Below are 26,768 nucleotides of genomic sequence, written 5' to 3'. Positions count from 1 at the left end.
GGTGCCACCCTGGTTTGGCTACTGGATGGTGTCTGTAATTTATCTGTGGAGAGGGTCTGGGTTTGGGTCTGGTGTGGTTGATTGGTGATGGCGTTCTGTGTGCCTCTGGATCTGGTGTCAGATTTTGTGGGGAGGGCTAATTTCCAGATGTCTGGCAAGCGGGATGTGTCGTCACGCTTGTTCATGTTGTGAGGGTGTTTCTCTATCTCGATGGCTTCCATGATTATTCTCTTGTGGTGATGTTCCATGTTAAAGAGCAATTTGGAATCTGCAAAATTAATTTCGTGTCCTGTTTCTTTCATGTGTTGGAAAAGAGAGGAAGTTTTTTCTTCTTTTTTGACGGCATTCTTGTGTTCTGCGATCCGTGCATTTATTCGTCTGTTTGTTTGTCCAATGTACGTGGCTGGGCAGACTTTGCAGGGTATTTCATAGACCCCTTGGTTTTCCAACTGAATTTTATCCTTGGGGTTTCTGAGGATATTGGCTATTTTTTGGTTGGTGCAAAAGGCTGTTTTGATATTGTGTTTATGGAGGATTTTGCTAATTTTATCTGTAGTGCCCTTGATATAAGGAAGGAGGGCTATGCCATTGTTTTCTTCTGTGTCTTGGTTTTTGGGGGGTGTTTCTTTTTGGATTAGCTTCGTAACCCTGTTTTGCTGGTATCCATTGGCAATTAACACATTTGAGAGATTCTGTAACTCAGTTGTCAAGTGGTCTTCGTCAGCCAGGCGTTTGGTTCTGGAGATGAGAGTCTTGGCTACGGAGTTTATTTGTGCAGGGTGGTGGTGTGATTGTGCATGTAAGTAGCGGTTGGTGTGTGTTTTTTTTCCGGTAGATAGTGTGTCCTAGGGAGCCATCAGGTTTTTTGTAGATTAGGACGTCAAGGAAGGGAAGTTGGTTGTTGGCTTCTATTTCCATAGTGAATTGTATTTTGGGGTGTAGGCTGTTGAGATGTGTGAGGAAGCTATCCAGTTTTTCCTTCCCGTGTGGCCAAATTACAAAGGTGTCGTCAACATATCTGAGCCAAAGTTTGGGTTTGTGTTCTGACTTGTCTAAAGCATTGGTTTCAAAGTGTTCCATGTACAGGTTAGCGATGACCGGTGAGAGGGGTGATCCCATAGGTGCTCCTTCTATCTGTTTGTATCTTTGTCCATTGTGGATGAAGTACGTGTTGGTTAGGCAGTGGTTGGTCAGGTCCAAGATGTATTCGGGGGGATTGTATTTGTTTTGAATGGCTGTCAAGGCTTCATTAATGGGCACTTGTGTGAAGAGAGATACAACATCGAAGCTCACAAGTAGGTCATTGGGTTGTAGGTTTTGCTTCTTTATTGTTTCTATGAACTGGAAGGAGTTTGGAACGTGTGAAGAGATGGATTCTGCATAGGGCTGAAGTTGCTTGGCGAGAAATTTAGCGAGATTTTGTAGAGGTGAGCCTATGGAGCTGACTATTGGTCTGAGTGGTGTTCCTTCTTTGTGTATCTTGGGGAGGCCGTAGAGTTTGGGGCATCTGGATGATTTTTCTCTGGGGATGATTCTTAGCTGGATTTCTTCACTGATAGGAGAGGCTTTTATTTTGGATTTGGTGGTTTTTTCCAGATAGGTGGTGGGATCTGTTTTTATAGGTTGGTAGGTAGGGTCTTGGAGTAGATTTGATAGTTTTGTTTGGTAGTCTGATGTGTTCATCACAACAGTGGCATTACCTTTGTCTGCTGGGAGAATGATTATGTTGTTGTCTTTCCTCAGGTTGGTGAGTGCTTTCTGTTCTTCTTTGTGTAAATTGCTTCTGGGTGGTTTGCTGGAGCAGAGGATGTTGGTGACTTCAAGTCTGATTTTATTGGCTTCATCTGGATTGATTTTGGTTAGGCTAGCTTCGACTCCGCATATGATGTTTTCCGTGGGGATGCGTCTCGGGGCGACTGCAAAGTTGAAACCTTTGGAGAGTACTTTGGTTTCAGTTGAGGTGAGGATCCTGTCTGATATGTTATGTACTGTTTGTTTCATGGGTTGTTGTGGAGGGTGGCTGGGCTTCTGGCGTTTCTCTAGTTTGTGGAGTTTGTTGGTGTGTGTGTCTGTCTTGTGTGAGGTCTCCGTTTCAGCTCTCCAGACGGTGGCACCTCCGGATGCTGCACCCCCCTGCAATCCCTACACAGATCTGGCTGGCACAGGCCACAAAACCACAGCTCGCCCCTATACACGAAGCCAAGCCAGAGCACAACCAAGTGCAGTACAGCCATCTTCTCAGAAAAACTCTTCACAAAGTTCAAGAGTTCAAGACACGAAGGCTTTAGCAACTAATCCACACCTAATGACCCACCTAAGTGTGATTCAGGAAATCACTCAAGAAATCACTCAAGATATCCCTCAAGTAATTAAGGAACAAAAGAAGAAAAGGCACACTAGCCTGGGAACCTCCTCTCTGCCCAGAACATTGGAGGCTATACACCACACCTCCTCAACAGTATTTATAGGAACTCAAACACTGAGATCCTGCTCTGTTCCAGTAACAAGAAGCCGAAAGCACCAGCCTGAAGATGACGAGTGAGACCTCGTCGAAACGTCGCCTAGACACCCCAACTTTTACACGGGAAGACACCCGAGGACACCAAAACCTGCATTCCTGTACCCGTGAAAATCTACGAAAGCAAATATCTCACCTCTACGGGGAGGAAACCTTCCAGCTGACAAGAACCTACGAGAAACTAGAAATCCGAAGAGCCACCATCTTATGTGATCTCTTGTTCCTACGCAACTGCCGAGACAACAACTTAATTCCCACATGCTTCCAACTTAAATTCCACTCTAAAACCCCAGCTACCGAAAGGATCCTGAAACGAACTGAACTATCTCTAATCAGAAACGAACTACACAAGAAAAGATACCTACTAAACCAAACCAACAAAGATCTACTCACTCTTCACCTCAAACTCTGTAACAAAATCCACCCTGCACTCTGGGACAAATGCAAACAACTAGCCGTCTGGAGAGCTGAAACGGAGACCTCACACAAGACAGACACACACACCAACAAACTCCACAAACTAGAGAAACGCCAGAAGCCCAGCCACCCTCCACAACAACCCATGAAACAAACAGTACATAACATATCAGACAGGATCCTCACCTCAACTGAAACCAAAGTACTCTCCAAAGGTTTCAACTTTGCAGTCGCCCCGAGACGCATCCCCACGGAAAACATCATATGCGGAGTCGAAGCTAGCCTAACCAAAATCAATCCAGATGAAGCCAATAAAATCAGACTTGAAGTCACCAACATCCTCTGCTCCAGCAAACCACCCAGAAGCAATTTACACAAAGAAGAACAGAAAGCACTCACCAACCTGAGGAAAGACAACAACATAATCATTCTCCCAGCAGACAAAGGTAATGCCACTGTTGTGATGAACACATCAGACTACCAAACAAAACTATCAAATCTACTCCAAGACCCTACCTACCAGCCTATAAAAACAGATCCCACCACCTATCTGGAAAAAACCACCAAATCCAAAATAAAAGCCTCTCCTATCAGTGAAGAAATCCAGCTAAGAATCATCCCCAGAGAAAAATCATCCAGATGCCCCAAACTCTACGGCCTCCCCAAGATACACAAAGAAGGAACACCACTCAGACCAATAGTCAGCTCCATAGGCTCACCTCTACAAAATCTCGCTAAATTTCTCGCCAAGCAACTTCAGCCCTATGCAGAATCCATCTCTTCACACGTTCCAAACTCCTTCCAGTTCATAGAAACAATAAAGAAGCAAAACCTACAACCCAATGACCTACTTGTGAGCTTCGATGTTGTATCTCTCTTCACACAAGTGCCCATTAATGAAGCCTTGACAGCCATTCAAAACAAATACAATCCCCCCGAATACATCTTGGACCTGACCAACCACTGCCTAACCAACACGTACTTCATCCACAATGGACAAAGATACAAACAGATAGAAGGAGCACCTATGGGATCACCCCTCTCACCGGTCATCGCTAACCTGTACATGGAACACTTTGAAACCAATGCTTTAGACAAGTCAGAACACAAACCCAAACTTTGGCTCAGATATGTTGACGACACCTTTGTAATTTGGCCACACGGGAAGGAAAAACTGGATAGCTTCCTCACACATCTCAACAGCCTACACCCCAAAATACAATTCACTATGGAAATAGAAGCCAACAACCAACTTCCCTTCCTTGACGTCCTAATCTACAAAAAACCTGATGGCTCCCTAGGACACACTATCTACCGGAAAAAAACACACACCAACCGCTACTTACATGCACAATCACACCACCACCCTGCACAAATAAACTCCGTAGCCAAGACTCTCATCTCCAGAACCAAACGCCTGGCTGACGAAGACCACTTGACAACTGAGTTACAGAATCTCTCAAATGTGTTAATTGCCAATGGATACCAGCAAAACAGGGTTACGAAGCTAATCCAAAAAGAAACACCCCCCAAAAACCAAGACACAGAAGAAAACAATGGCATAGCCCTCCTTCCTTATATCAAGGGCACTACAGATAAAATTAGCAAAATCCTCCATAAACACAATATCAAAACAGCCTTTTGCACCAACCAAAAAATAGCCAATATCCTCAGAAACCCCAAGGATAAAATTCAGTTGGAAAACCAAGGGGTCTATGAAATACCCTGCAAAGTCTGCCCAGCCACGTACATTGGACAAACAAACAGACGAATAAATGCACGGATCGCAGAACACAAGAATGCCGTCAAAAAAGAAGAAAAAACTTCCTCTCTTTTCCAACACATGAAAGAAACAGGACACGAAATTAATTTTGCAGATTCCAAATTGCTCTTTAACATGGAACATCACCACAAGAGAATAATCATGGAAGCCATCGAGATAGAGAAACACCCTCACAACATGAACAAGCGTGACGACACATCCCGCTTGCCAGACATCTGGAAATTAGCCCTCCCCACAAAATCTGACACCAGATCCAGAGGCACACAGAACGCCATCACCAATCAACCACACCAGACCCAAACCCAGACCCTCTCCACAGATAAATTACAGACACCATCCAGTAGCCAAACCAGGGTGGCACCTCCGGATGCTGCACCCCCCTGCAATCCCTACACAGATCTGGCTGGCACAGGCCACAAAACCACAGCTCGCCCCTATACACGAAGCCAAGCCAGAGCACAACCAAGTGCAGTACAGCCATCTTCTCAGAAAAACTCTTCACAAAGTTCAAGAGTTCAAGACACGAAGGCTTTAGCAACTAATCCACACCTAATGACCCACCTAAGTGTGATTCAGGAAATCACTCAAGAAATCACTCAAGATATCCCTCAAGTAATTAAGGAACAAAAGAAGAAAAGGCACACTAGCCTGGGAACCTCCTCTCTGCCCAGAACATTGGAGGCTATACACCACACCTCCTCAACAGTATTTATAGGAACTCAAACACTGAGATCCTGCTCTGTTCCAGTAACAAGAAGCCGAAAGCACCAGCCTGAAGATGACGAGTGAGACCTCGTCGAAACGTCGCCTAGACACCCCAACTTTTACACGGGAAGACACCCGAGGACACCAAAACCTGCATATATATATATATATATATATAAACAGATATCAGAAAAAACAAATGGCCTTATTTTAGCTTTAAAAAAATAAAAATAAAAATGCAGAACTAGGATAATATGGAGAAATGGCTTTCAAAGAATTTAATTAGCACAAACGTTTGCTTAACCAAGTGCAAAATCACCCTTAAAGCTCCAATAAAATAACTTAATGACATGAAAAATTGATTATTTTATTACTAATCTGTTGGTAGTGTTTGCTTTAAAGTACAAAAGAACCTCAGTTCCTGAATGCCTCCGTTGTTGTACGTTTCAGTTCTCGAACACCAAAAACTGGAAGTAAATGCTTCTGTTGTCGAACGTTTTTCAGAACCCGGACATGTGACATGGCTTCCACTAAGTGCAAGAAGCTCTTGCAACCAAGGAGCCTCAGTTTCCAAATGGATTTCGGAAGCCAAACGGATTTCATTAGAGAACTGAGGTACGACTGTGTTAGGATACTCTACTGTTCAACTGAAAAAGGATTGATGACTTTAAAAATGCTTGTAAAAATATCTCTTAAAAGAGTTAAATAAATCCTAGGATAATAGTTTCACTACTTCATCAGAACTTTCGTGATGAATAATAGAACAAGCACTTGGCCAAAAATACACAATGATAATTAAATAAAGTATTATACATTACAGGATATAGCTTTATTTATTTATGGAATACTTTAAATTAAGCATGACGGTAAATAGATAAAATGCTTGGTGTCCCCCCCCCCCCGTGCTATGAAGTTAATAACATTTCTTTGAAAAGATTTCTGCCAGAAGATTACACTGAGCAATAGTAGGCACACTATGAAATCTAAAATTTGATCTTGAGGTGCATGTTATTCTGCTTCAGTGTGCCTTTGGGCTGGGGCGTGATTTGCTTCATTTCTCTGTACTTCTCAAAACATCTTATCTTTCCCGCTCATACCATCACATTTATTATACCTCCAGCCCTTGAACAGACATTTCCAGTGCCTTTTCATTCAGTGGTTGTGACTCAGCGTCGGATTTCCTCAGGTGGCAATTCTCTAAATAGTGACAGACTAGGGAGTGCAACTACTGGGCTAGAACTTCACTAAAGTCAGAAGACAAGAGGTTAGTGCAAAGGGCACTCTGTTCTGAAGATGGCTCTGGTTTGAGGACCAAGAACTAGGGAACTAAGGATGCTAGCCATGAGTCAGAAAGGAGGGGAGGCTATTGGGTTATTGTTTTTTATTTTTATTATGTATTTTGTGGTTTTATATCTTCATTTTGTTCTGTGAATCGCAGTGAGACCCCCAAGTATAGGGCAGTATATAAATTCAATAAATGATGATAATAATACTAACCCAAACTGGTGGAAAACTCAGTAGATACAAATACCATGTACGGTCTCTTATGAGGTAACAGCTGAACACTAAAAAAAGAGTAGCTTAAAAGGGTTGAGATGCCTTAGATTCCACAAGCAAGTTCAGGAGTTACTAACACTAATTCTTGCATTTATTGTTTATTTCAGGGGTAGGCAACCTAAGGCCTGGGGGCCGGATGCGGCCCAATCGCCTTCTAAATCTGGCCCGCGGATGGTCCAGGAAGGAGTGTGTTTTTACATGACTAGAATGTGTGCTTTTATTTAAAATGCATCTCTGGGTTATTTGTGGGGCACAGCAATTCGTTCATTTTTTTCTTCAAAATATAGTCGGGCCCCCCACATGGTCTGTGGGATGGTGGACCGACCCACGGCTGAAAAAGGTTGCTGACCCCTGATTTATTTCCTTGAGAAAAGAGAAGTAACTTGCATCCCGATCAGTAGACATCTGGATGATAACACATTGCCCAGAGCAGGGCTGGGCAATATCAGCTTTTCAACATGGCGGTGTATCGCCAGCCAAACATATACCAGCAATATACCGTGATGTTGAAAAAACAAGATGCATTGGCCTCTGTCTGCGAGACACCGGGTAAAACTGCCCCAGCTCTCACCTTGAGGCGGTTTCACCCAGGGGCTTGCAGGCTGGTCCCCACTTCTCAGCTAAGACAGCACCAGTGCTCTCCCCGCTTGCATGCGAGCAGGCAGAGGATCAGGGCTCCTTTAACTGCTCGCTTTCTGGGAACGGGAACCGCGCTCCCCTCAGCTGAGCAGTTTCACGGTGCCCCCACCCCGCCGCTCACTTGTGGGAGCCAGCAAGGGCTGGGGGCTCCTTTAACTGCTCGACTGAGGCAAGGGCAGCTGCACACTCCTCAGTCTAACAGTTTAAAAGATACAGAGGGAGGAACAAGCTGTATTGGTGCCTTGCCGATACAGCTTGTTTCTCCCTCTGCGTCATATGAAGGCAGAGTGGGATGGAGGTTTCACTCAGTGATATATCTCTGATAAAGGTAAAGTGCGGGTGGTGCTGTGGTCTAAACCACTGAGCCTCTTGGGCTTGCTGATCGGCGGTTCGAATCCCCGTGATGGGGTGAGCTTCCGTTGCTCTGTCCCAGCTCCTGCCAACCTAGCAGTTCGAAAGCATACCAGTGCAAGTAGATAAGTAGGTATCTACTTATTTTCATGCGCTCTGGTTTCCGTCATGGTGTTCCATTGCGCCAGAAGTGGTTTAGTCATGCTGACCATATGACCCGGAAAGTTGGCTGTGAACAAGTACCCGCTCCCTCAGCCTGAAAGCAAGATGAGCACTGCAACTCCATAGTCGCCTTTGACTGGACTTAACCATCCAGGGGTCCTTTAACTTTACATATCTCTGCTGAAACCACCACTCGTGAGTCCCTCTGCTAGCGGTGCCTGCTGGTGAAAGGGACTCTTGATTCCCTCCAATGGATGCTGCTAGCAGAGGGACTCAGGAGCGGTGGTGGTTTCACCAGCGATATACCGCTGAGTGAAATCGACATTGCGGTCTGCTCCTCATACCGATCCTGGGCGAAAAATCGATATGTCCCCCCACAGAGTTAGGAGATATGTGACTTAGAAGTTTGGAATGGATGCAAACCTGACACAAAGCCAGCGACTTATACTAGATGCGAACATAGGGTTGTATCCATGCATGGACTACTCATGCAGTGAGACTTTCTTCCCACTGCTCCCACATCCCCTAAACCTGTTCTGAGGGTTCCCCCAACCCACCAAAACAAATGTAGGGGGTGCAGTGGCGTAGAGCAGGCAGGAGACAAGGGAAAGTCTTACTGCAGGCATGGCCAAACTTGGCCCTCCAGCTGTTTTGGGACTACAATTCCCATCATCCCTGACCACTGGTCCTGTTAGCTAGGGATGATGGGAGCTGGGAGCTGTAGTCCCAAAAAGGTTGGAGGGCCAAGTTTGGCCATGCCTGTCTTACTGTGTGAGCAGACATTGTTTCACGTACGCAACAACTTAGGTGAATCCTACTCAAAGAAAATGGCAGTGCAACACAAATTTATGTGAGGCACCGTCAACTTACTGGACAGAGAATATATATGTAGCAGATATATAGCAAAAAGCCAAGAAGCAGATCTGAAGGAGTAAACAAACAGTAAATAAACAGGGCATGGATGATGGATTTGGAGATGTAAAAAGAAGCAATGAGAATTGCCATTTGCTTGGGAGCGTCTAAAATTTGTTTTATTTCGTTTAGGCACATTGGAACATTAGCTTGTTTCACCTTCATTGTATATGCACTATAAAACACTGAGCCAATTAACACAAAGTTAACTTACAATTACAAGTAACTGCTCATAGAAGAAATGGAAGTTAAACTATCAGTGCTCCTTACCTGTCTTCACTGAAGCGACGACCAATCAAGACTTTGCATTTTTCTTCAGGTAGACACGCAGCCAGAAGGGGTACAGTTCGTAATACTCTACTTTCCTTCAGTTCATATGGTTATAAAAACAAAACAAAGAGATTTACGTCATTCTTTGAACACACACAAAACTGGATTTGCCTGTATTATAAACCTGAAAGCACTACGACTCACAGGAAAAGGAAGAAAACCTCTAAAAACCAACATCCCATGACAAAATAATGGTATACCTATCCCCAAATAATTGGGTTCAACCTATTACCAAGCAAACATATACCTGAACTTGAAAATGTACAAAGAAGGAACACAAAAATATTCAGGAAGTGAACCACACATATTTACAGTATTTGTGCAATGCTTAATAATCGTGTGCTGTGTGCAGCTTGCAACAATAATGTGTGTTGATTGGGAGATATGATATACAGTATAACATAGCTATTTCTAGCTGACAGAAAAAATAAAGTGAAAGAAAGTTATTTCACACTTAAAATCAGAAATATCTGCAAACCAATAATCAAAAGAGCTACAATGAAACAAAGGAAGTACAGTGGTGCCTCGCAAGACGAAAAGAATCCGTTCCGTGAGTCTCTTCGTCTAGCGTTTTTTTCGTCTTGCGAAGCAAGCCCATTAGCGGATTAGCGCTATTAGCGGTTTAGCGGCTATTAGCGGCTATTAAAGGCTTAAGGGATTAGCAGATTAGCTGCTAAAAGGCTATTAGCAGCTTAGTGCCTTAGAAAAAGGGGGTGAGGAGCGGGGGGAAAAACCAGGAATTGCAAGACATTTTCGTCTTGCGAAGCAAGCCCATAGCAAATTCGTTTTGCAAAGCACCTCCAAAACGGAAAACCCTTTCTTCTAGCGGGTTTTCCGTCTTGCGAGGCATTCGTCTTGCGGGGCACCACTGTATGTACTAAACTGCACTATTTTTCTCATCACAGGAGAAAACAGCTTGAGCAAACACAAAACAAGTAAGCTTTAGCTTATAAGGTTAGAGACTGTCGCTGAGGTTGGTAACAGCTTCAAAAGTGACTGAATTTCACAGGGCTTAAGCCAGTTTTCACTTGCGTTATTTCCTGTTTGGGGAGCTAACTTGCTAGTTGAACCTTTGCCTTTCCCACAACCTTCCTCACCTCTGCTGGATGCTGGATGATATACAAACAGGTGGAGACTTTCAGCGGGTGGACTGGCAAGAATGGACACAAACACACCTTCTCAGGACGGCTATAGGATAGAAAGGAGTAGAAATATACATATTTATATCAGGAATTAATGTATAATGCAGTTTAATTATGTAACAAGTGCATCTTTGCCTGAGTGCTTTTCTGCTACGTTTTAAAAAACCCAAACAACTGTGTGGTTCTGTGGGTGCTCTAAAACAAGCAAACAGACTCTTAGGTGAAAATTCAGAAACACTGAACAGTTGGAAATATATGACTTGTACCCCATGTACACATGCATAGTAATTTTTAAATGTGCCTGAACACACCAACTTCCAAAGATAAAAGACCATGTGTTCAGAAAACATACCTATCATTTAGGGTTAATCTACAGAGCACTGCTTCTGCCCTTACGTTTGTCATTGAGGATCGTACAAGAGAAGAGCTCAGAAGTCTGCATCTACCATTCATTCATTCTTCACACCAGAAAAACTAAATGAGGATGAATGGTTCCAGCAACGTGTTCAAATCCTTGCCGCAAAGGTCATCGTGTAGCTTTCAGCAAGGCACCATCACTCAGTATGGCATAGATGTCAGCACTGAACCAACACATTTTACTGCCTGAGGTGGAATAGAAAATAGCATCTTCTCTCCCAAATCTTGGAGCATAGTATCCAAGGTTGGCCAAGTTTTTTTCCACAAGCACTTCCTCCCAGAAGTGAATAATTACATCAATGATAAATTATGTAACTCACAATTTACTCACTTTTCATAACACACAAAATCACTCTGCCCAATAGCAGGGTCGGCCCTGATAGTCCTACAGAAAGGAAGTCCATAGTGTCTTAGACACTCTTAAATTTATATCCCACTTTCTTTCAGTGGAACTCCATGTGATGTACACAGTTGCTATGACTTTGTTGAACTGTATTAATCAATTTCTTATATTTTCTGATATTTTGAATTACGATGACTTTATGGAATTGCACTAATCATTTTGATGAAATTTGTTGCTAATTTGCTTTATTGTGTTTGACAGTATAGCAGTTGTGAGCCACTTTGAGGTCGGAATTTGTCATTGGAAAAATGGAATTTCAATATTAAAATCAAATATAAATCTCCCACCCAGGTACAGAACATACACTACTTCAGCAAGGTATTAAGATTGTGTTGTACACCTGGAAGGAGCACTTATACCTCTGAGGGGCTTCTAGTACATTTACCAGAGCGGGAGGGGGTGGTACAAAATATTGAAGATGGCAGATCTACAACTTTCCAGCATGGGTTTTTAGGGAGCACAGAAAGAGGTATGTGTGAAATTGGCATTCCTTCCCCTAGCAGAAGTGCTTCCACTCACCCAGCAGATTATTTGGATCCAATCCAACGTCTGTAATATTAGGAAGCAGATGTTTCTGATTGAATGATGGCAGCTCATTTGTGATTCAATCAGAAGTCATGTCACATATTGAAGGAAATCAATTTCACTAAACAGTAAAAGATACTTAGGAGTTCAACAGCCCAAAAGAGAGAAAGTGAGAGAAAGCCAAACGCTACAGAGTCTGAAGATCAACACACACCTTATGAATTCCTATAGTAACTTCTATAGTAACTGCACATTTTCTGTTCAAATACAATCTCATTAAAGAAACATCCAGTGGTGTTAACTATTTATGCTTATACTTACATTAGACAATTAAAATTATATTTGTTTACCATTCTAAGAATTCAAGTAATCTCAGCTTGCAATTATGGCAACAGGCAGTTATTATATGTTCATAAATTATCTACACATCTCTCCCTCCCCAACATATATTATTCAAAACCAAAGATCTAGCATGAAGATTTGCAAGAAGTCAATTCACTGTTTTACTAACTTTTAGAATATATGAAGAAACAACGCATAATGGCTCTTTTCTGTCTCTCATACACACAAAATCAATATTAAATAACATGATTTAATCAGTAGCGTTGAGAAATAATCCATTAATGAAATAGGAGTATGAATCAAACCTTCCGCTTTGCTTAGATACTTGGAGGATTTCATGGTCTCCTAAAAAGAGAGAGCTGGAGTTCTCTAAACATGCTTTTCCATTAAGTGGCCAGATGAGTCTGGTACCCAGACAGGCTTGACCTTAGGTAACTAGGATTTTGTAGATCAGAACCACACAGAAACTAACCGGCAAGCAGAAATCTTATTCACACTACTTCAGTGTGTTCTTATCCTGGCATAAGCCCCCAGCCCAGTCAATGCCTGGCTTGCACATTTGCTAAGGGCAGCTTTCACAGAGATGGCTGTGGTCATCTATTTGAAATGTTACTTAAGCAAGGTAAAACATCAGCCAGGAGAAGTGGCAATGGAACAGAACACCTAGTTTTTTTAAGGGGTGTGTAATCCTTTTCAGAAAAGCCATACGCTTGGACTACAGATCGCACAGACCTGTCCTCAACGTATCAGTTACAGTGGTACCTCGGGTTACATATGCTTCAGGTTACATACACTTCAGGTTACAGATTCCGCTAACCCAGAAATAGTGCTTCAGGTTAAGAACTTTGCTTCAGGATGAGAACAGAAATCGTGCTCTGGCAGTGCGGCGGCAGCAGGAGGCCCCATTAGCTAAAGTGGTGCTTCAGGTTAAGAACAGTTTCAGGTTAAGAACGGACCTCCGGAACGAATTAAGTACTTAACCTGAGGTACCACTGTACTGAGGTTCCCAATCCTGGGAGAGGATTCTTATTGCATTCAGAACTTTCCTTCAGAGCACTGTGGTGGACATGGGAAGGTCCGAAATGGAACCAGCAAGTGTGGGGCCACAACTTGTATCCTCCAGGTTTTAAGCCTACACACATTTGTAGGCTTGAATGCATGGATATGGATAATGTTGAATAAGCCCCTTAACTGCTCTGAAGAGCTCCACTAGATGGTATAATGAAGGTGTTATGGGCCCAGAGCAGGAATCCTCGGAGGCAGAGTCTTCTGACAATAATCTCAGTGGTCAGCCTCATGTGGAGTCACACTCAATGGAACCTATATCTCTTCTCCTGAACCCCAAGGAGACACTCCTGGCATCAAACTCTGATTCTTGGTCCACAGGCTCTACAGAGGTTCAGGAGAGACCTAAGGAGAAATCCTCACAGCTTGAAACACCAGGACATAGAAGAAGGCAACAACTGTGAAGAAAGACACCAGGCCCTTTTGCTGGCCAGATACAGCATTTGGGGATACAGTCTCTAGTTAATGAATACCTAACCCAGGATTTATGGATCTGCCAGTTGCTACAGGACACCACATGGATACTTTCCTGCCTCAGCTGCGGGATTAGCGTATTGGCCCGAATATAAGCAGCACTTTCCACCCCAAATTCTAAGTGCGGCTTAAATTTGTAAACTTACAAAAACTGGCTCTTACGATATCGCTGTTGAAACAGACATATTTTTAAATGGCACCAAAAAATGTTTTACTGCCGCATTGCGAGCTTTAGACTGTTGTGCAATTAATTCTAATGTCATTCATCACTTTCCCCATATTTTACAGTGCAGTATTGATTTTTTAATCTGCATTTACGGTGCAACAAACAGGTGTTTAACTCACTTGTGGGTCCTCTCTAATGGGTACTCTCTAGATTTTCTTCTACATTTGCCATTTACAGGTGTGAGTGCCTGCAGAATTTCAAGGGAGCGGCTTATATTCGGGTATTGTATTTCCCCCCCTTCCCCTTGAATTTTAAAGGTGCGCCTTATTTGCGGGTGCAGCTTATATTCAGACCAATACGGTACTAACTGTGATTCTGAAATCCTCTCCATGGTTCTTCTCCAAGGTCCTGATCCTGCTATGTCTCATCTTCCTGTCTCTCTGGAGTCCTGGAACTACTTCCTCGTTTTGGCCATCACTTATCCATGGTGATGACCGTCCTCATGGATCTGGATATTAAGGACAGGTGAAAAATGTCTTCACCACTGTCACCTCCACAGAGTAGGCATTCAAATAGGCTCTAAGTTGTATTTGGCTAAACCAGGGATGAGAAACCTGTGGCCCTTCAAATGCTGTTGGAGGAACTCCCTTCAGCCCCAGTTAGCATGATGTAACTCCGTAAATCCTTTGGTTCTAAGCTTTGGTCTATTGTCCGAGTGCTAATTCTTCTAATATAACTTACCCTGTGGCAAGTGAGTTAAAGAGTCAAAAGGATATGTGTTAGTTGGGTTCTTGAGTACAAGTACGCATAGTAGTATTTCTCATTTGTGCCATCATTTTTGTTCTGCTTATGGTCCTTGCTGAATTAAACAGCACAAGCACACCAGGATTTCACTCTCCTAGAAATTCATAGTGAGGGAGTTTCAGATGCAAATAGGCTACATAGCATGGCTGGCTGGCATAGCCTGGAAAAACTGGCACAATTTCTGTGACGTGTATCTAAATTCCAGGGAGAGTAGGAAAGATGCAATCAGACCTAACGATGCACCACAGACAACACTTTTCATGGTCTTATATGGATTGTAAATGTTTCCCTGAAGTGGTACGAAATGGCCAGAAACAGCAGGCATTTGGAATTCCTCTACGGTGGCATAAATTATCAGGATTTGGGCCATCATCAGCCCATGGGCCTTATGATGTGGAGGCCTGTTCAATAATATTGATCCCTGCTTCCTTCACACTGCAGTAAATATTGATTAAAGCCTTTGTAAATTATACAGCTTTCAGTTGAGCCAATTCTAGCTTGTAATAGTCAGGTATGATGACATTCATAGATAAGAATCTTATATTCTCCCCCACTCCTGAAAGATTTTTCTTCTGTATGATATAATATGAATGTCAAACAATGATAAAAAGTGTGTCCTGTTGTGTCCAACCAGTTTCCATCTTGTTTCCCTTCCTTTCAAGTGAAGCCAGAAGGCTCCCTGTTGTGGAGATTCCATCTAAGATCAGCATAAGTGCAACAGTCATTCCAACGCTATTGTTTCTTTTCGTTCCATCTTCATCGTACATGTTTGATATGTGCAGAACGCCTGGCTGATGTTGGCAGCAAGATGAAAGCAAGTGAAAATGAATCCAGGAGATAATTTGGGGCCATATTCTACGCAAGGCTGCCTTCAGTTGGAGGCTGCAGCCAATTCCTAATACTTATGAGCCAACTGTTTTAATTGGCTGTTTTCTCACATTCCCTTTTTTCTGTTCAATTTGTGCTTCTGCAAATTTTAACTCTGTAAGCTACCTTGTAAGCTTACCCTGTAAGCTCGGACGCGGGTGGCGCTGTGGGTTAAAGCCTCAGCGCCTAGGGCTTGCCGATCGAAAGGTCGGCGGTTCGAATCCCCGTGGCGGGGTGCGCTCCCGCTGTTCGGTCCCAGCGCCTGCCAACCTAGCAGTTCGAAAGCACTCTCGGGTGCAAGTAGATAAATAGGGACCGCTTACTAGCGGGAAGGTAAACGGCGTTTTCGTGTGAGGCTCTGGCTCGCCAGAGCCGCGATGTCACGCTGGCCACGTGACCTGGAAGTGTCTCCGGACAGCGCTGGCCCTTGGCCTCTTTGAGTGAGATGGGCGCACAACCCTAGAGTCTGTCAAGACTGGCCCGTACGGGCAGGGGTACCTTTACCTTTTTAAGCTACCTTGGTCCTTGATTGACAAAAGGGTGGGGGTATGAACATGAAAAATAAATACATCACATAAGAGCCATAATGAATTATTTGTATCTGTCTACACAGCAAAAGAGATCGGGCAGATCCTATCCCTGTTTCTCAGAAAGGAAATCTGAGGAATTAAGGCAAATAGTGGTGACAAAAGACAAAGTTCTAAGATTACTGACAAATTAAAAATGGACAAATCATTGGCGTTCTCCTGAGTTCTTTAAAGAACTGAAATGTAAAATTGCTGATCTTGTAACAAAAATGTGCAACTTATCTCTAAGATCTGCTTCCATACCCAAGGACTATGGTTGATGTAACATTAATGCTTGAAAAGGGAACCAGCCAGAATCTGGAAAACAATAGGATGGCTAGCTTAACATCTATTCCAGGAAAAATGGTGAAAAGCTTAATAAAATATAAAAAGCCTATAAAAGAACAAGACAGGCTGAAGCAGAATCAGCACGGCTTCTGTAAGGGTAAACACAGTCTCGTTAACCTTTTACAGATTTTGATAAAAGTATCCCACCTTATTTCTGTGATCATAATCTGTTTTAACTGGTTTTTACTTCTGAATTTTAAATTGCTGTAACCTGTTTTGGGATCTATTGGTGAATGGCAGGTCATAAAATTAATACAGTGGTACCTCGGGTTACATACGCTTCAGGTTACATACACTTCAGGTTACAGACTCCACTAACCCAAAAATAGTACCTCGGATTAAGAACTTTGCTTCAGGATGAGAACAGAAACCGTGCTCCGGCGGCGCAGCAGCAGCAGGAGGCCCCATTAGCTAAAGTGGTGCTTCAGGTTAAGAATGGACCTCCGGAACGAATTAAGTACTTAACCCGAGGTACTACTGTAATGATAACAACTGTTAAATATCATAGATCAGCCAAGCAAAAACATTTGAGAAGGGTGTGATACAGGGATTTGGATTAGATGATGCTTATGGTCCTTCCAATTCTACAATTCTATTCAAGGCTGATGAGGGGTGGAGTTTGGGAGGTGATATGGCCGGAGGAAACTTCTGAGAGTGAACTAGAAAGTTCTGGGAGGCCACATAAGGAGTCCAAATCTGAGGTTCCTAGCCCATGTTATAATTCCTTCAGGAACTCTGTAAATATTTGTGCTTGAAAGTTTGGGAAGTGATAAAAGCCTTCTCTAAATGAGCTTTTGTGGCTAGTTTTAGGAAACAGGAGTAGTATATGTGTGCTAACCATCTAGATCATAAAATGGTTTTAAGCACCAAAACCCAAAGGGATAATCCTGGTTAGAACTCAAAAGGATGTTTACTAATTCCCATCTTCATATAAATATTTTCCAACTGCAGACTCTATCATTAGGACACTTTTCAAACACAGTTGCATATGGCTCTTTTGAAGCTGGCAGTAAAATAATATGATCACAGGTGTACAGAAAAACAGAAACTGGGGAGAAAAATATTCAAAACATTTCTTGTTTCCAATGTAATAACCATCAGAAAATTATATGAAAAGAATGGGGGAGAAATCAGAGTTACTGAATGATGTTTCTTGTAAAAATTAAAAACAGGCACAGAAAAACACTGAAACAGGTGCTCGCAATCTTCAACTCAATCTATTCATAGGGATATAATATGCATCTAATTTCCTACATAAGAATGAAATTGTAGATCGTTTTTTCCTCTTAAATGAATGATTCAATAAAGTGTGATATTTGAAAATGAGCAGGGAATTCTCTAGAGAAAGCCATCCATTTTTAATAATCCAATTGCCCAAAACAAGAGGCTTGTGTGTTTCAAATGCAGATGATGAGTATGAGTCAGAGACAAGCAGGAGAGTGAATTAACTGTTAAAAGTTCTTTTATGTTGCATCAAGCTTGCCAATCTGCCACCTCTATCATATCCATTCTCAAATCGTCATTTGAGACATATCGCTTCACTTTGTGCCCTGTAGATTTGGAATCACTTTTAAGATTACTGTCATTTTTTGAGCGGGTGTGTGTGTGTGCTGTGTGAGCTACAAGGAAGCAGCCATATTGCCTGAAAATGAAGCCCTTGCAATCATACTTGCAAGACTACCATTACATACACAAGGGGCAGAGGATGGGTTCCACTAGTTGGTTCTGCTCTGGCAACCCATGCTGCTCCCCCTGCCCACATCCACATGTGTTTGGGCAAGGTCTGAAGCAGAGATTCTGCTCGACATACATGGGCATCTGGTCTGCATGATTTGTGTTCTAAATCATGATGGGAGCCAACTGCAACAGGCGCGTTGGCACTTTTTCCTCTCATGCCGGTGGGCCTGCTCTCACACAGATAAATTGCCCCCACCTTACTAAACAACCCTTTGCCCAAAGGTTTCTTTTCCTTTCCTCTTATAATTCTAGCCCTGAGAATCCTGCGGGGGGACCTTTGTGAGGGGATAACTAGTAAGTTGGAGTCTCAGACAGGTTTTCTTTAAATAAACAATAGAGATTTATATAAGGCAAGATAGTATATAACACACATGGATTAAACTTAGGTTTCTTCAAGAAAAGAGGGTGATTTCATTTTAATTCGTCCTCAGTTGTTTTTGAGTTACAATGGTACCTCGGGTTAAGTACTTAAGTCGTTCCGGAGGTCCGTACTTAACCTGAAACTGTTCTTAACCTGAAGCACCACTTTAGCTAATGGGGCCTCCTGCTGCTGCTGCGCCGCAGGAGCACATTTTCTGTTCTCATCCTGAAGCAAAGTTCTTAACCTGAAGCACTATTTCTGGGTTAGCGGAGTCTGTAACCTGAAGCGTATGTAACCCGAGGTACCACTGTATAGGTTTGGTTCCTTCATACGGTGATACTTTCTTTCAGTTATCCGTCCCCTTTAACAAGCCTGCTCCTGAGGTACTTTAAGTATTAGACCAAAGGGCTCTCCATATCTCCTCCCTTCACTGGGTCTGGGAGTTTCTTCTTTCCCTTGGAAGAATCTCTCCCCTCCAGACTAGATTTGAGTCCCAAGTAGGCTGTTCCTTTCCAGCTCCTACTTCTCCTGGCTCAACCTCTGCCTCCCAGTAAAATTTCAGTCTATTACTCCTACAGGACACCACACTCTGTCCTTCACAATACGCTCAGAGTCAGGAAGTTGTTTTTTGACCCAGAGGCAACTCTCTCTCCCATTCATTATACGTCAAGCTGTCTCCCTACCTATCTTCTAACCTCTCCAACCTCAATTCCAACCGTCCAAAACCAACCCTCTTAACTCCCTCAACTCCTTAACCAACCCCCAATCCCTAACTACCTGTCTCTCCTCAAATCCTCTCCTTTTAAACTCTCCCTCCTAGAACCACCGCCAATCAGAGGCTGCCATTCATTAACCATTTGCTGGTAGAGAAAGAAACACTTGTTGATTCAACCTGTCCAGCAAAACCAAATTTTTCGTCACACCAACACATTTAAAACAGATTCTTCCTTTCAGACTTTCCCACCAGTGAATGGCAATAGGCCACCAAGCACATCCTCACTGCTCCCTCATGAGATGAGAACCGTGTGAATATGAATGATTGAACAGGGCTACAGACAGCCATATAAACATCCGAGACCAGGGAGAGGAGTCGGTGGAAGAAGACTGGAAAGATTATCTACAGAAATACTGCAAAATTAATGAATGTTAAAATGTTGGAATGAAGTTATATGGCTTCAGTAGAAATGTTATAATGATTTAAGTATAAATAGATTAACGGAATTTTAAAAGTAAAATAAGGTTAGAATGTGTTAAGATAATTATTTGACAGATAACAGAGGAAGATGGAAAGGAATCGCTGAAACATTTGACAGAAGTAGAATACAAAAAGGGAGGTGTGAGGAGGTCGGTGAAACAAGTGAATGAAAGATACTGAAATTGTTTGAGTGTTTTAAATTGGTTTGTTTGGTTATGTGTTTAGTGTTATGTAGTGCTTTTTTATTGTATTGTATTGGCTTTTATTTTTCTGTTTTTGTTTCTTGGTTTTGCAATGTTTAAATTGTGCAAAAATCAATAAATATTATTTTAAAAAACAAACCAAAAAAAAGGTATACACAGAAAATTTGAGCAAGGCGGTGATTTGAGGAAGATGGTTAAAGGGTGGTGGTCAAGACTAATGGCAGAGTAGTCTAGACACACTAAGGTTTTCTGCAAAGTGAATTGCTATTCACTCAGATGTCTAGGGCAAATACAGGAGAAGGGTTTCACATCTTAAAAGTTCAAAGAAAGGAACTGCTTGCTGTCAGTTAGGATTCAACGTCCATTTAAATGTTGGTTTCCTTTTAAGCAAAGAAAAGGGTGACAACTAATGGCAGCTTTGATCCTGATTCTTCTCTCGTTGACACCTAGCCTGACATCATCAATTCACTTCTCATTACTCCCAAAGATCCATCAGATTGTAATGATTTTCAGTCACAACTCAAGAAGTCCAAATTGGGACAAATGTGGCAAAATGTCTGAAAGACACTGGCTACAGTGGTAGAGTGTCACTTACTGAAGTTAATAACAGAAGAGACACATAAAAGTACATCCCCACTGGAAAGGCCTTTAAAGCAGCCAATATATTTCCTGATGAGTTTAATATTCGTGCTCAACTTTTAGGACATCAAAGTCAGCTAATGAACTCTTGGGAAGGAAGGACAGCATTAAATTACGGTACTTGAGCGGCTGCTTTAACTAGCTACATCAGGCATGGAGTACTGGTTGTAGGACCACAGGGTGAAGCAGACATTATATTACGGAGGCTTACACAAAACTCAGATTTGGGATGGACCCTGGGAATCTGGCTATAGTTATTCCCCTTATTTCAATAATTATAACTGAGGTGATTGAGAATACCAAGGCAAAAAGCTACTTTGGTGTTTCTAAATGGGTAAATGAGGGGTCTGCAAGACACAATTACAGCCCCTTTAAAGAGGAAGCTCTATCCCACCCTGGGATATATTTTATGACGGCTGGATAGAACTTTCCTAAATAAGTAAGACGAGCCACTGGAAGTTCTTAGTCTCAAATCAATGCAAGCTCTTCCTAGTTACGTATGGGTAAGTAGCTCTGAGGCTACTGGAGACACAATTCTCCATGGATATAAGTGGAGCCTCATTCCTGACAGTAGAATACAGAAGAACCACATTTCAAGCTTATGTTTAAATATAAGATACACTAGATAAATCATCTCTGCGCAATTGGGAGCATAAATATATATATGTCTTTGGGCTGCATTTTAAAAGGTTATGAGGGAGAAAGAGAGACAGATATCTGGAGGAAAGCAGAATCTGCACTGAGGAGCAGGCCATAGCCAACAAAGGCCAAGGTGTCCATTAATTCAGGCTTGCCACAAATAGATTGCCATCAGCAACTGGGGCTGGCCCAAGGCAACCATGTGGTGCCTCGGTGCCTCTGATTTGCATCATAATCTGCAGTATGTCTAGCTCTTTAAAAAGAGAAAACGTTCAGTTCTGTGTTCAATGAACTCAACAACTTAATACTTTCATGTCAGAAGTCTCCTGATTTGTTCTGTGAAGACATCTGTTGTTTGTATCTTTTTTGAGTTGGTCAAGACTCAGTAAATTGGGGATAAGGAAGCTCTGGCCCTCCAGGAGACCTAACTACCTGTCAGCACCAGCCAGCAGAGCCAATAGTCAGGGCTGATGTGAAATGCACCCGTACAGAAAATTATGATAATCAGAGGATTGATTCTGAGTGCAGTCCAGAGATAATCTGGAAGGAGCTTTAATCTTCTTCTATTTACCTCTTCCTTGCTCTGAGGGCCTCCTGGGGAAAGGTGCAAAGTAATTAGCTGTCTACATTTGCTGCAGAAGCAGCCGATAATGTCTTAACTTGCTGTCCACAGGTGGAGGTTAAATGCATCCCAACAGCACTGGGGAAAAACATCATTAAAACTTTGTGTAAGTCTTCCATAACTCCATACTCCAGGTGAGCTTCACCCATGATAAGGTGTGAATTGCCATGTGAGCTGCACCTATGGTGCCACAACCATATTTTGGAGAAAAAGAAGGAAAGATAAATCTGTACAGAAAGAGAAAGTGAGGAAAATAGGTAGCAAGTAAAAGGTTAAAATAGTATGTAAGAAATATATAAAAGCGGGTAAAAGTAAAGGGACCCCTGACCATTAGGTCCAGTCGTGGCCGACTCTGGGGTTGCGGTGCTCATCTCACTTTATTGGCCGAAGGAGCCGGCGTACAGCTTCCGGGTCATGTGGCCAGCATGACTAAGCCGCTTCTTGTGTACCAGAGCAGCGCACAGAAAGTTACCTTCCCGCCAGAGCGGGAGCTATTTATCTACTTGCACTTTGATGTGCTTACGAACTGCTAGGTTGGCAGGAGCAGGGACCGAGCAACGGGAGCTCACCCTGTAGCAAGGATTTGAACCGCCGACCTTCTGATTGGCAAGTCCTAGGCTCTGTGGTTTAACCCACAGCGCCACCCTCGTCCCATAAAAGCGGGTGACTTGTTATTAAATACAGTCGTACCTTGGAAGTCGAACAGCTTAGTTCTTGAACATTTTGGCTCCCGAACGTCGTAAACCCGAAAGTGACTGTACTGGTTTGCGAACTATTTTTGGAAGCCGAACATCTGATGGGGCTTCCAACTGGCTGCAGGAGCTTCCAATGTTATTTGGAAATAACAAATATGTTATTTCCACAAGTTTCTAACCCCTGCAAAATCCAATGGTGAATTTGCTATAGAATGGCAAGACAACCAGCTATCTGCTTTGCAAAGAACTAGCACCCAGTTTAGATACTGATAGAGTTCAAAAGCCAAATTTCTTTTATTCACTCTCACAACCACGAACCCCTTTAAATTCATGCCCATTTCAAAATAAATTCTTTTTTTAACTAAGCTGCCTGCCAGCCGGCCATTTCCTGCAAACTTGGGCAGCAGCAAGAAGAGCTTGCAGCATTTTTTAGGTCTCCTGATTAAGGCCAAGGTTATGCTGAAAAAACAAAAGCATCCTCTTGTTCCTGGGAACAAAAGATAAGGCTGTGCATACTTACACAACAGCATTTAGGTCATAATTCTGAGGCCTTGGGATGCCATGGCACCCCACCCCCCTTTTGCAAACATGGTTTTAGGAAAAGGTGGCTGATCCTGACAATCTGAAACTATGAGATGATGGGTCCCAATTAAAATTTAAAACTAATCTAGACCCAATCAAAATGGAGTCCTAATTAGTATGTCTCAGTCAGGCCCACTTCAAATCTAGCCTAGGGAAACATTGCCCATCCATCGCTGCAAAGAACAAATCGTAACACATTATTTACTCGAACATTACTATGACAGAAAATCTGACTAAGCATTTCTTCACTCTTCCATTCCAATGACCATTTGATAGAAAGGGAACAGAGAAGGGGAAATGGGGAGAGAATTAAATAAAGAATAGAAAAGAACTCTACGTTATGGGTTCTATTGGCTCATTTAAAAAGAAAGGATTTATGCGGGTAATTTCCATTAACAAATTGTAATGCAAGTTGCCCACAAGTAAAAAGGGAACAGTGTTATGATTACTTGAATTATGTCTATATTTTAATTGAATGGCATTGGACGACACCAAGAGCACTAAAAACCAATCTCATGCCAGGGACATTTGCTAAAGTTTATTGTTTTTTTGTTTTTAACTTAGCAAGGAAAGTCAAGAACTAATGAACCTTAGTGTTGTCATTTTTAATGCATCTTGCTTAGTGGTGTGAGTTGACTTAGTGGTGAGCATGACACGAGATACTTATTGTCTTCATTTTGCTGAACAAGGTGTAGTGCTAATGGTATTTAAACGTAGCCATTAAGAACAATTCATTAATGAAGACTTTAGAGGATGTTTCTGTTCCACACATCACCACCAGCACCTGCATTTCCAAGAGCAGTGTGAGTTATCAGTCAGCAGTTTGTGGATTTTGATGGCAGAAATATTCATGCTGTCAGATACCTTTTTCAGAGCACCAATAAAATAAAAATCACAGAAAGGGAATTAGCTGAAATTTCCAGGTCCCCTCTCAGAGATCATATGAACACAAGCATAAAAATGTATACAGTCGTACCTTGGTTTCCGAACAGCTTAGTTCTTGAACGTTTTGGCTCCTGAACGCCGCAAACCCAGAAGTGACTGTTCAGGTTTGTGAACTATTTTTGGAAGCCGGATGTCCGACGGGGCTTCCACAACTTCCAATTGGCTGCAGGAACTTCCTGCAGCCAATCAGAAACTGCGCTTTGGTTTCCAAATGTTTTGGAAATCAAACAGGCTTCCAGAACGGATGTTGACGGCCTGGGACTCGGGCTCGGACTCAGAACCGGAGGAGTCTCGGTCCGCACCGGATCCTCTGCCTCAGGCGGCATCTGAACTGAGTCTGGGGCCTGATTATGAAGAGCCCCAGTCTGCACAGGTTCCCCAGCTACAAGCACCAGCAGAGCCGAGTCAGGGGCCTGAGCCTGCCCTGACTCCAGCTGCGGGGATTACCTCGTTGCCTTCAGCTGGGCCATCACTTACAGCTGCTCCACTACCGGTTTGGTCAGGGGAGGCTGAGATGCCCCCTGGGTCTAGTAAACCACCGACATCTCCCGAGCTGCAGAGACTCAGGTCTGAGAGAAGGAGAGACCTGAGTACTCGCAGGAGGAGTGCTCATCTTCGGGAGAGACAGGGAGGTGAGTCACCGGGGGATCAGGACCGGCCGTTACCCTGTCAGAGATAAAAGGCTGCCGGACGCCACCCCAGGTTGCGGGAGCAAGATTGCCGCTTGCTGGGACCTGCCTGTTACCCTGTGCCTGACCTAGCCTGGTTTCCTGCCTTGGCCCTGTTGGACTGACTCCTCGTGGAATCCTTGGATTTGGGACCGGACCTGGACCGTGTTGCTCGGGTTAACCCCTGGGCCCAGCACAACAGATTCAGTTCAACTTCCAAGGTACGACTGTACCTGAGAGCATAAGAACAGCTTTGCTAAATTAGGCCAAGTGTCCAGTTTCCATTTCTAACCACTGCCAGTCTCTGAAAGTAGCGTCTATATCATCTCATTTGTCTCAAGCATTAGGTACTTAGACGTATACAGCTCATGCACGTGGAATGTTCCATTTAGATATCAAATCTCATAGCCCTCTCCCCTCTATGTTTTAGGTTGAAATTCTGCACCCCCTTACAGTGGTGCCTCGCAAGACGAAAAGAATCCGTTCCGCGAGTCTCTTCGTCTTGCGGTTTTTTCGTCTTGCGAAGCAAGCCCATTAGCGGATTAGCACTATTAGCAGTTTAAGGGCTATTAATGGCTATTAAAGGCTTAAGGGATTAGCGAATTAGCTGCTAAAAGGCTATTAGCAGCTTAGCGCTTTAGAAAAAGGGGTTGGGGAGCAGGAAAAAACCTCAAGAATCGCAAGACATTTTCGTCTTGCGAAGCAAGCCCATAGAGAAATTCGTCCTGCGAAGCACCTCTGAAAACGGAAAACCCTTTCGTCTTGCGGGTTTTCCGTCTTGCGAGGCATTCGTCTTGCGGGGCACTACTGTACTTCTGAGTAGGCCCTTTGAACTCAACGGGACTTATTTCTGAGTAGGTAAGTAGAGTAGCTCTCCCCATTCTGGTGCCCTCCAGATGTTGTTGGATTCCAACTTCCATCAGGCCTACCCAAAATGGCCAATGGTCAAGGATGATGGAAGCTGCAGTTCAATAACACCTGCTGTATAGGATTTTACCACTTCCTTGCTCCCTGCCCTCCCAGGTGTGCAAGTTCCTTTTTTACACCTTCAAATAAGACCCTATAGAAATGTTTTGAACCTGCTAAACATCCGCTGATACTGCATCTTGAATTCAAGATGCTTCCTGCTAAAGAGAAATTTTAATCAGGGCTATAAACTGAGCAGACATTACATGTAAAATAACCTCATGATAAGCTGATGGAGTTAACTTTGCGATGGGCCTCCTGAAATAATTAGAACTCCAGTCTTTGCATGGCAAAGTTAAGAGCTAAAATAAGAGAACCTAATGGAGAAGGTTTTGTGGAAGAATGGAAATCCTTTTCAGATTATTTAAAGAAATTTTATTATATGATGAACACATGAGCAGGGTTTGAATGATGACCAACAGAAGGGATTAAAGATTATGGTAGTTTAAGAGATAGAAAGTAGGGTGCAGCAGAGGGAGAGAAACACCATATATAAGGGGGTGGGAAGTTGGAAAAAATGTTTTTTATTATGCATTGAAATGTATGTGTTAAATTTTGGAAAACTTAATTAAGAAAAACTTCAGGGGGGAAACCACTAAGCAGTGTTCCTTCAGAATTTTGAAATGGATGCCTTTGTGCCACTTTCCAGTCACTACCAATTTCTTTGAACGATGCCACACACTCTCTCTTAACTGAAACTGATATAACAGGTGTAGTCAACCTTTGGCCCTCCAGGTGTTGTTGGACTGCGGCTTCCGCCATGCCTGACCATTGACCATGCTGGCTGGGTCGATGAGAGCCGGAGTTTAGCAACATTAGGGTGGCTGCAGGTTAACCACAGCTCTGATATAGCAAAAGGGGTGGGGGGGGAGGTGGAGAGAAAAATCAGAATATGATTCTCAGGTGGTATCAACTAAAATGGAACAGAAAGTGATAGAGTATAGAAGAGACTTTTAAAAAAAAAATCTGATCTGCATAATATGAGGAATACGTACCCAAACATTACTTTCTACTACTGTACAT

At 42.9% G+C, this 26,768-nt stretch overlaps 2 protein-coding genes across 2 annotated transcripts in view; one reads left to right on the top strand and one right to left on the bottom strand.

Moving 5' to 3' along the window:
• LOC310660282 (uncharacterized protein) overlaps positions 1-5,900 on the top strand; it is a gene marked incomplete at its 3' end in the record, with an annotated part of 514,773 nt that extends 508,873 nt beyond the window's left edge. The window contains exons 4-5 of the mRNA XM_083404607.1: positions 3,208-5,252; positions 5,874-5,900. Of these exons, the coding sequence (XP_083260733.1) occupies positions 3,399-5,252; positions 5,874-5,900 (1,881 nt within the window). The 5' untranslated portion in view covers positions 3,208-3,398. The remainder of the gene's footprint in view (positions 1-3,207; positions 5,253-5,873) is intronic.
• Positions 1-26,768, bottom strand: part of DTWD2 (DTW domain containing 2) — a 98,157-nt gene that overhangs the window by 47,312 nt on the left and 24,077 nt on the right. Inside the window, exons 2-3 of the mRNA XM_083404344.1 lie at positions 10,472-10,562; positions 9,315-9,409 (exon numbers count right to left, since the gene is read on the bottom strand). Coding sequence (XP_083260470.1) covers positions 9,315-9,409; positions 10,472-10,562 — 186 coding nt within the window. The remainder of the gene's footprint in view (positions 1-9,314; positions 9,410-10,471; positions 10,563-26,768) is intronic.

The sequence above is a fragment of the Podarcis tiliguerta genome, assembly GCF_965153285.1.
Source record: "Podarcis tiliguerta genome assembly, chromosome: 11".
In the NCBI taxonomy this organism is placed as follows: Eukaryota; Metazoa; Chordata; class Lepidosauria; order Squamata; family Lacertidae; genus Podarcis; species Podarcis tiliguerta.
This window is presented reverse-complemented; position numbering and strand designations above follow the sequence as displayed.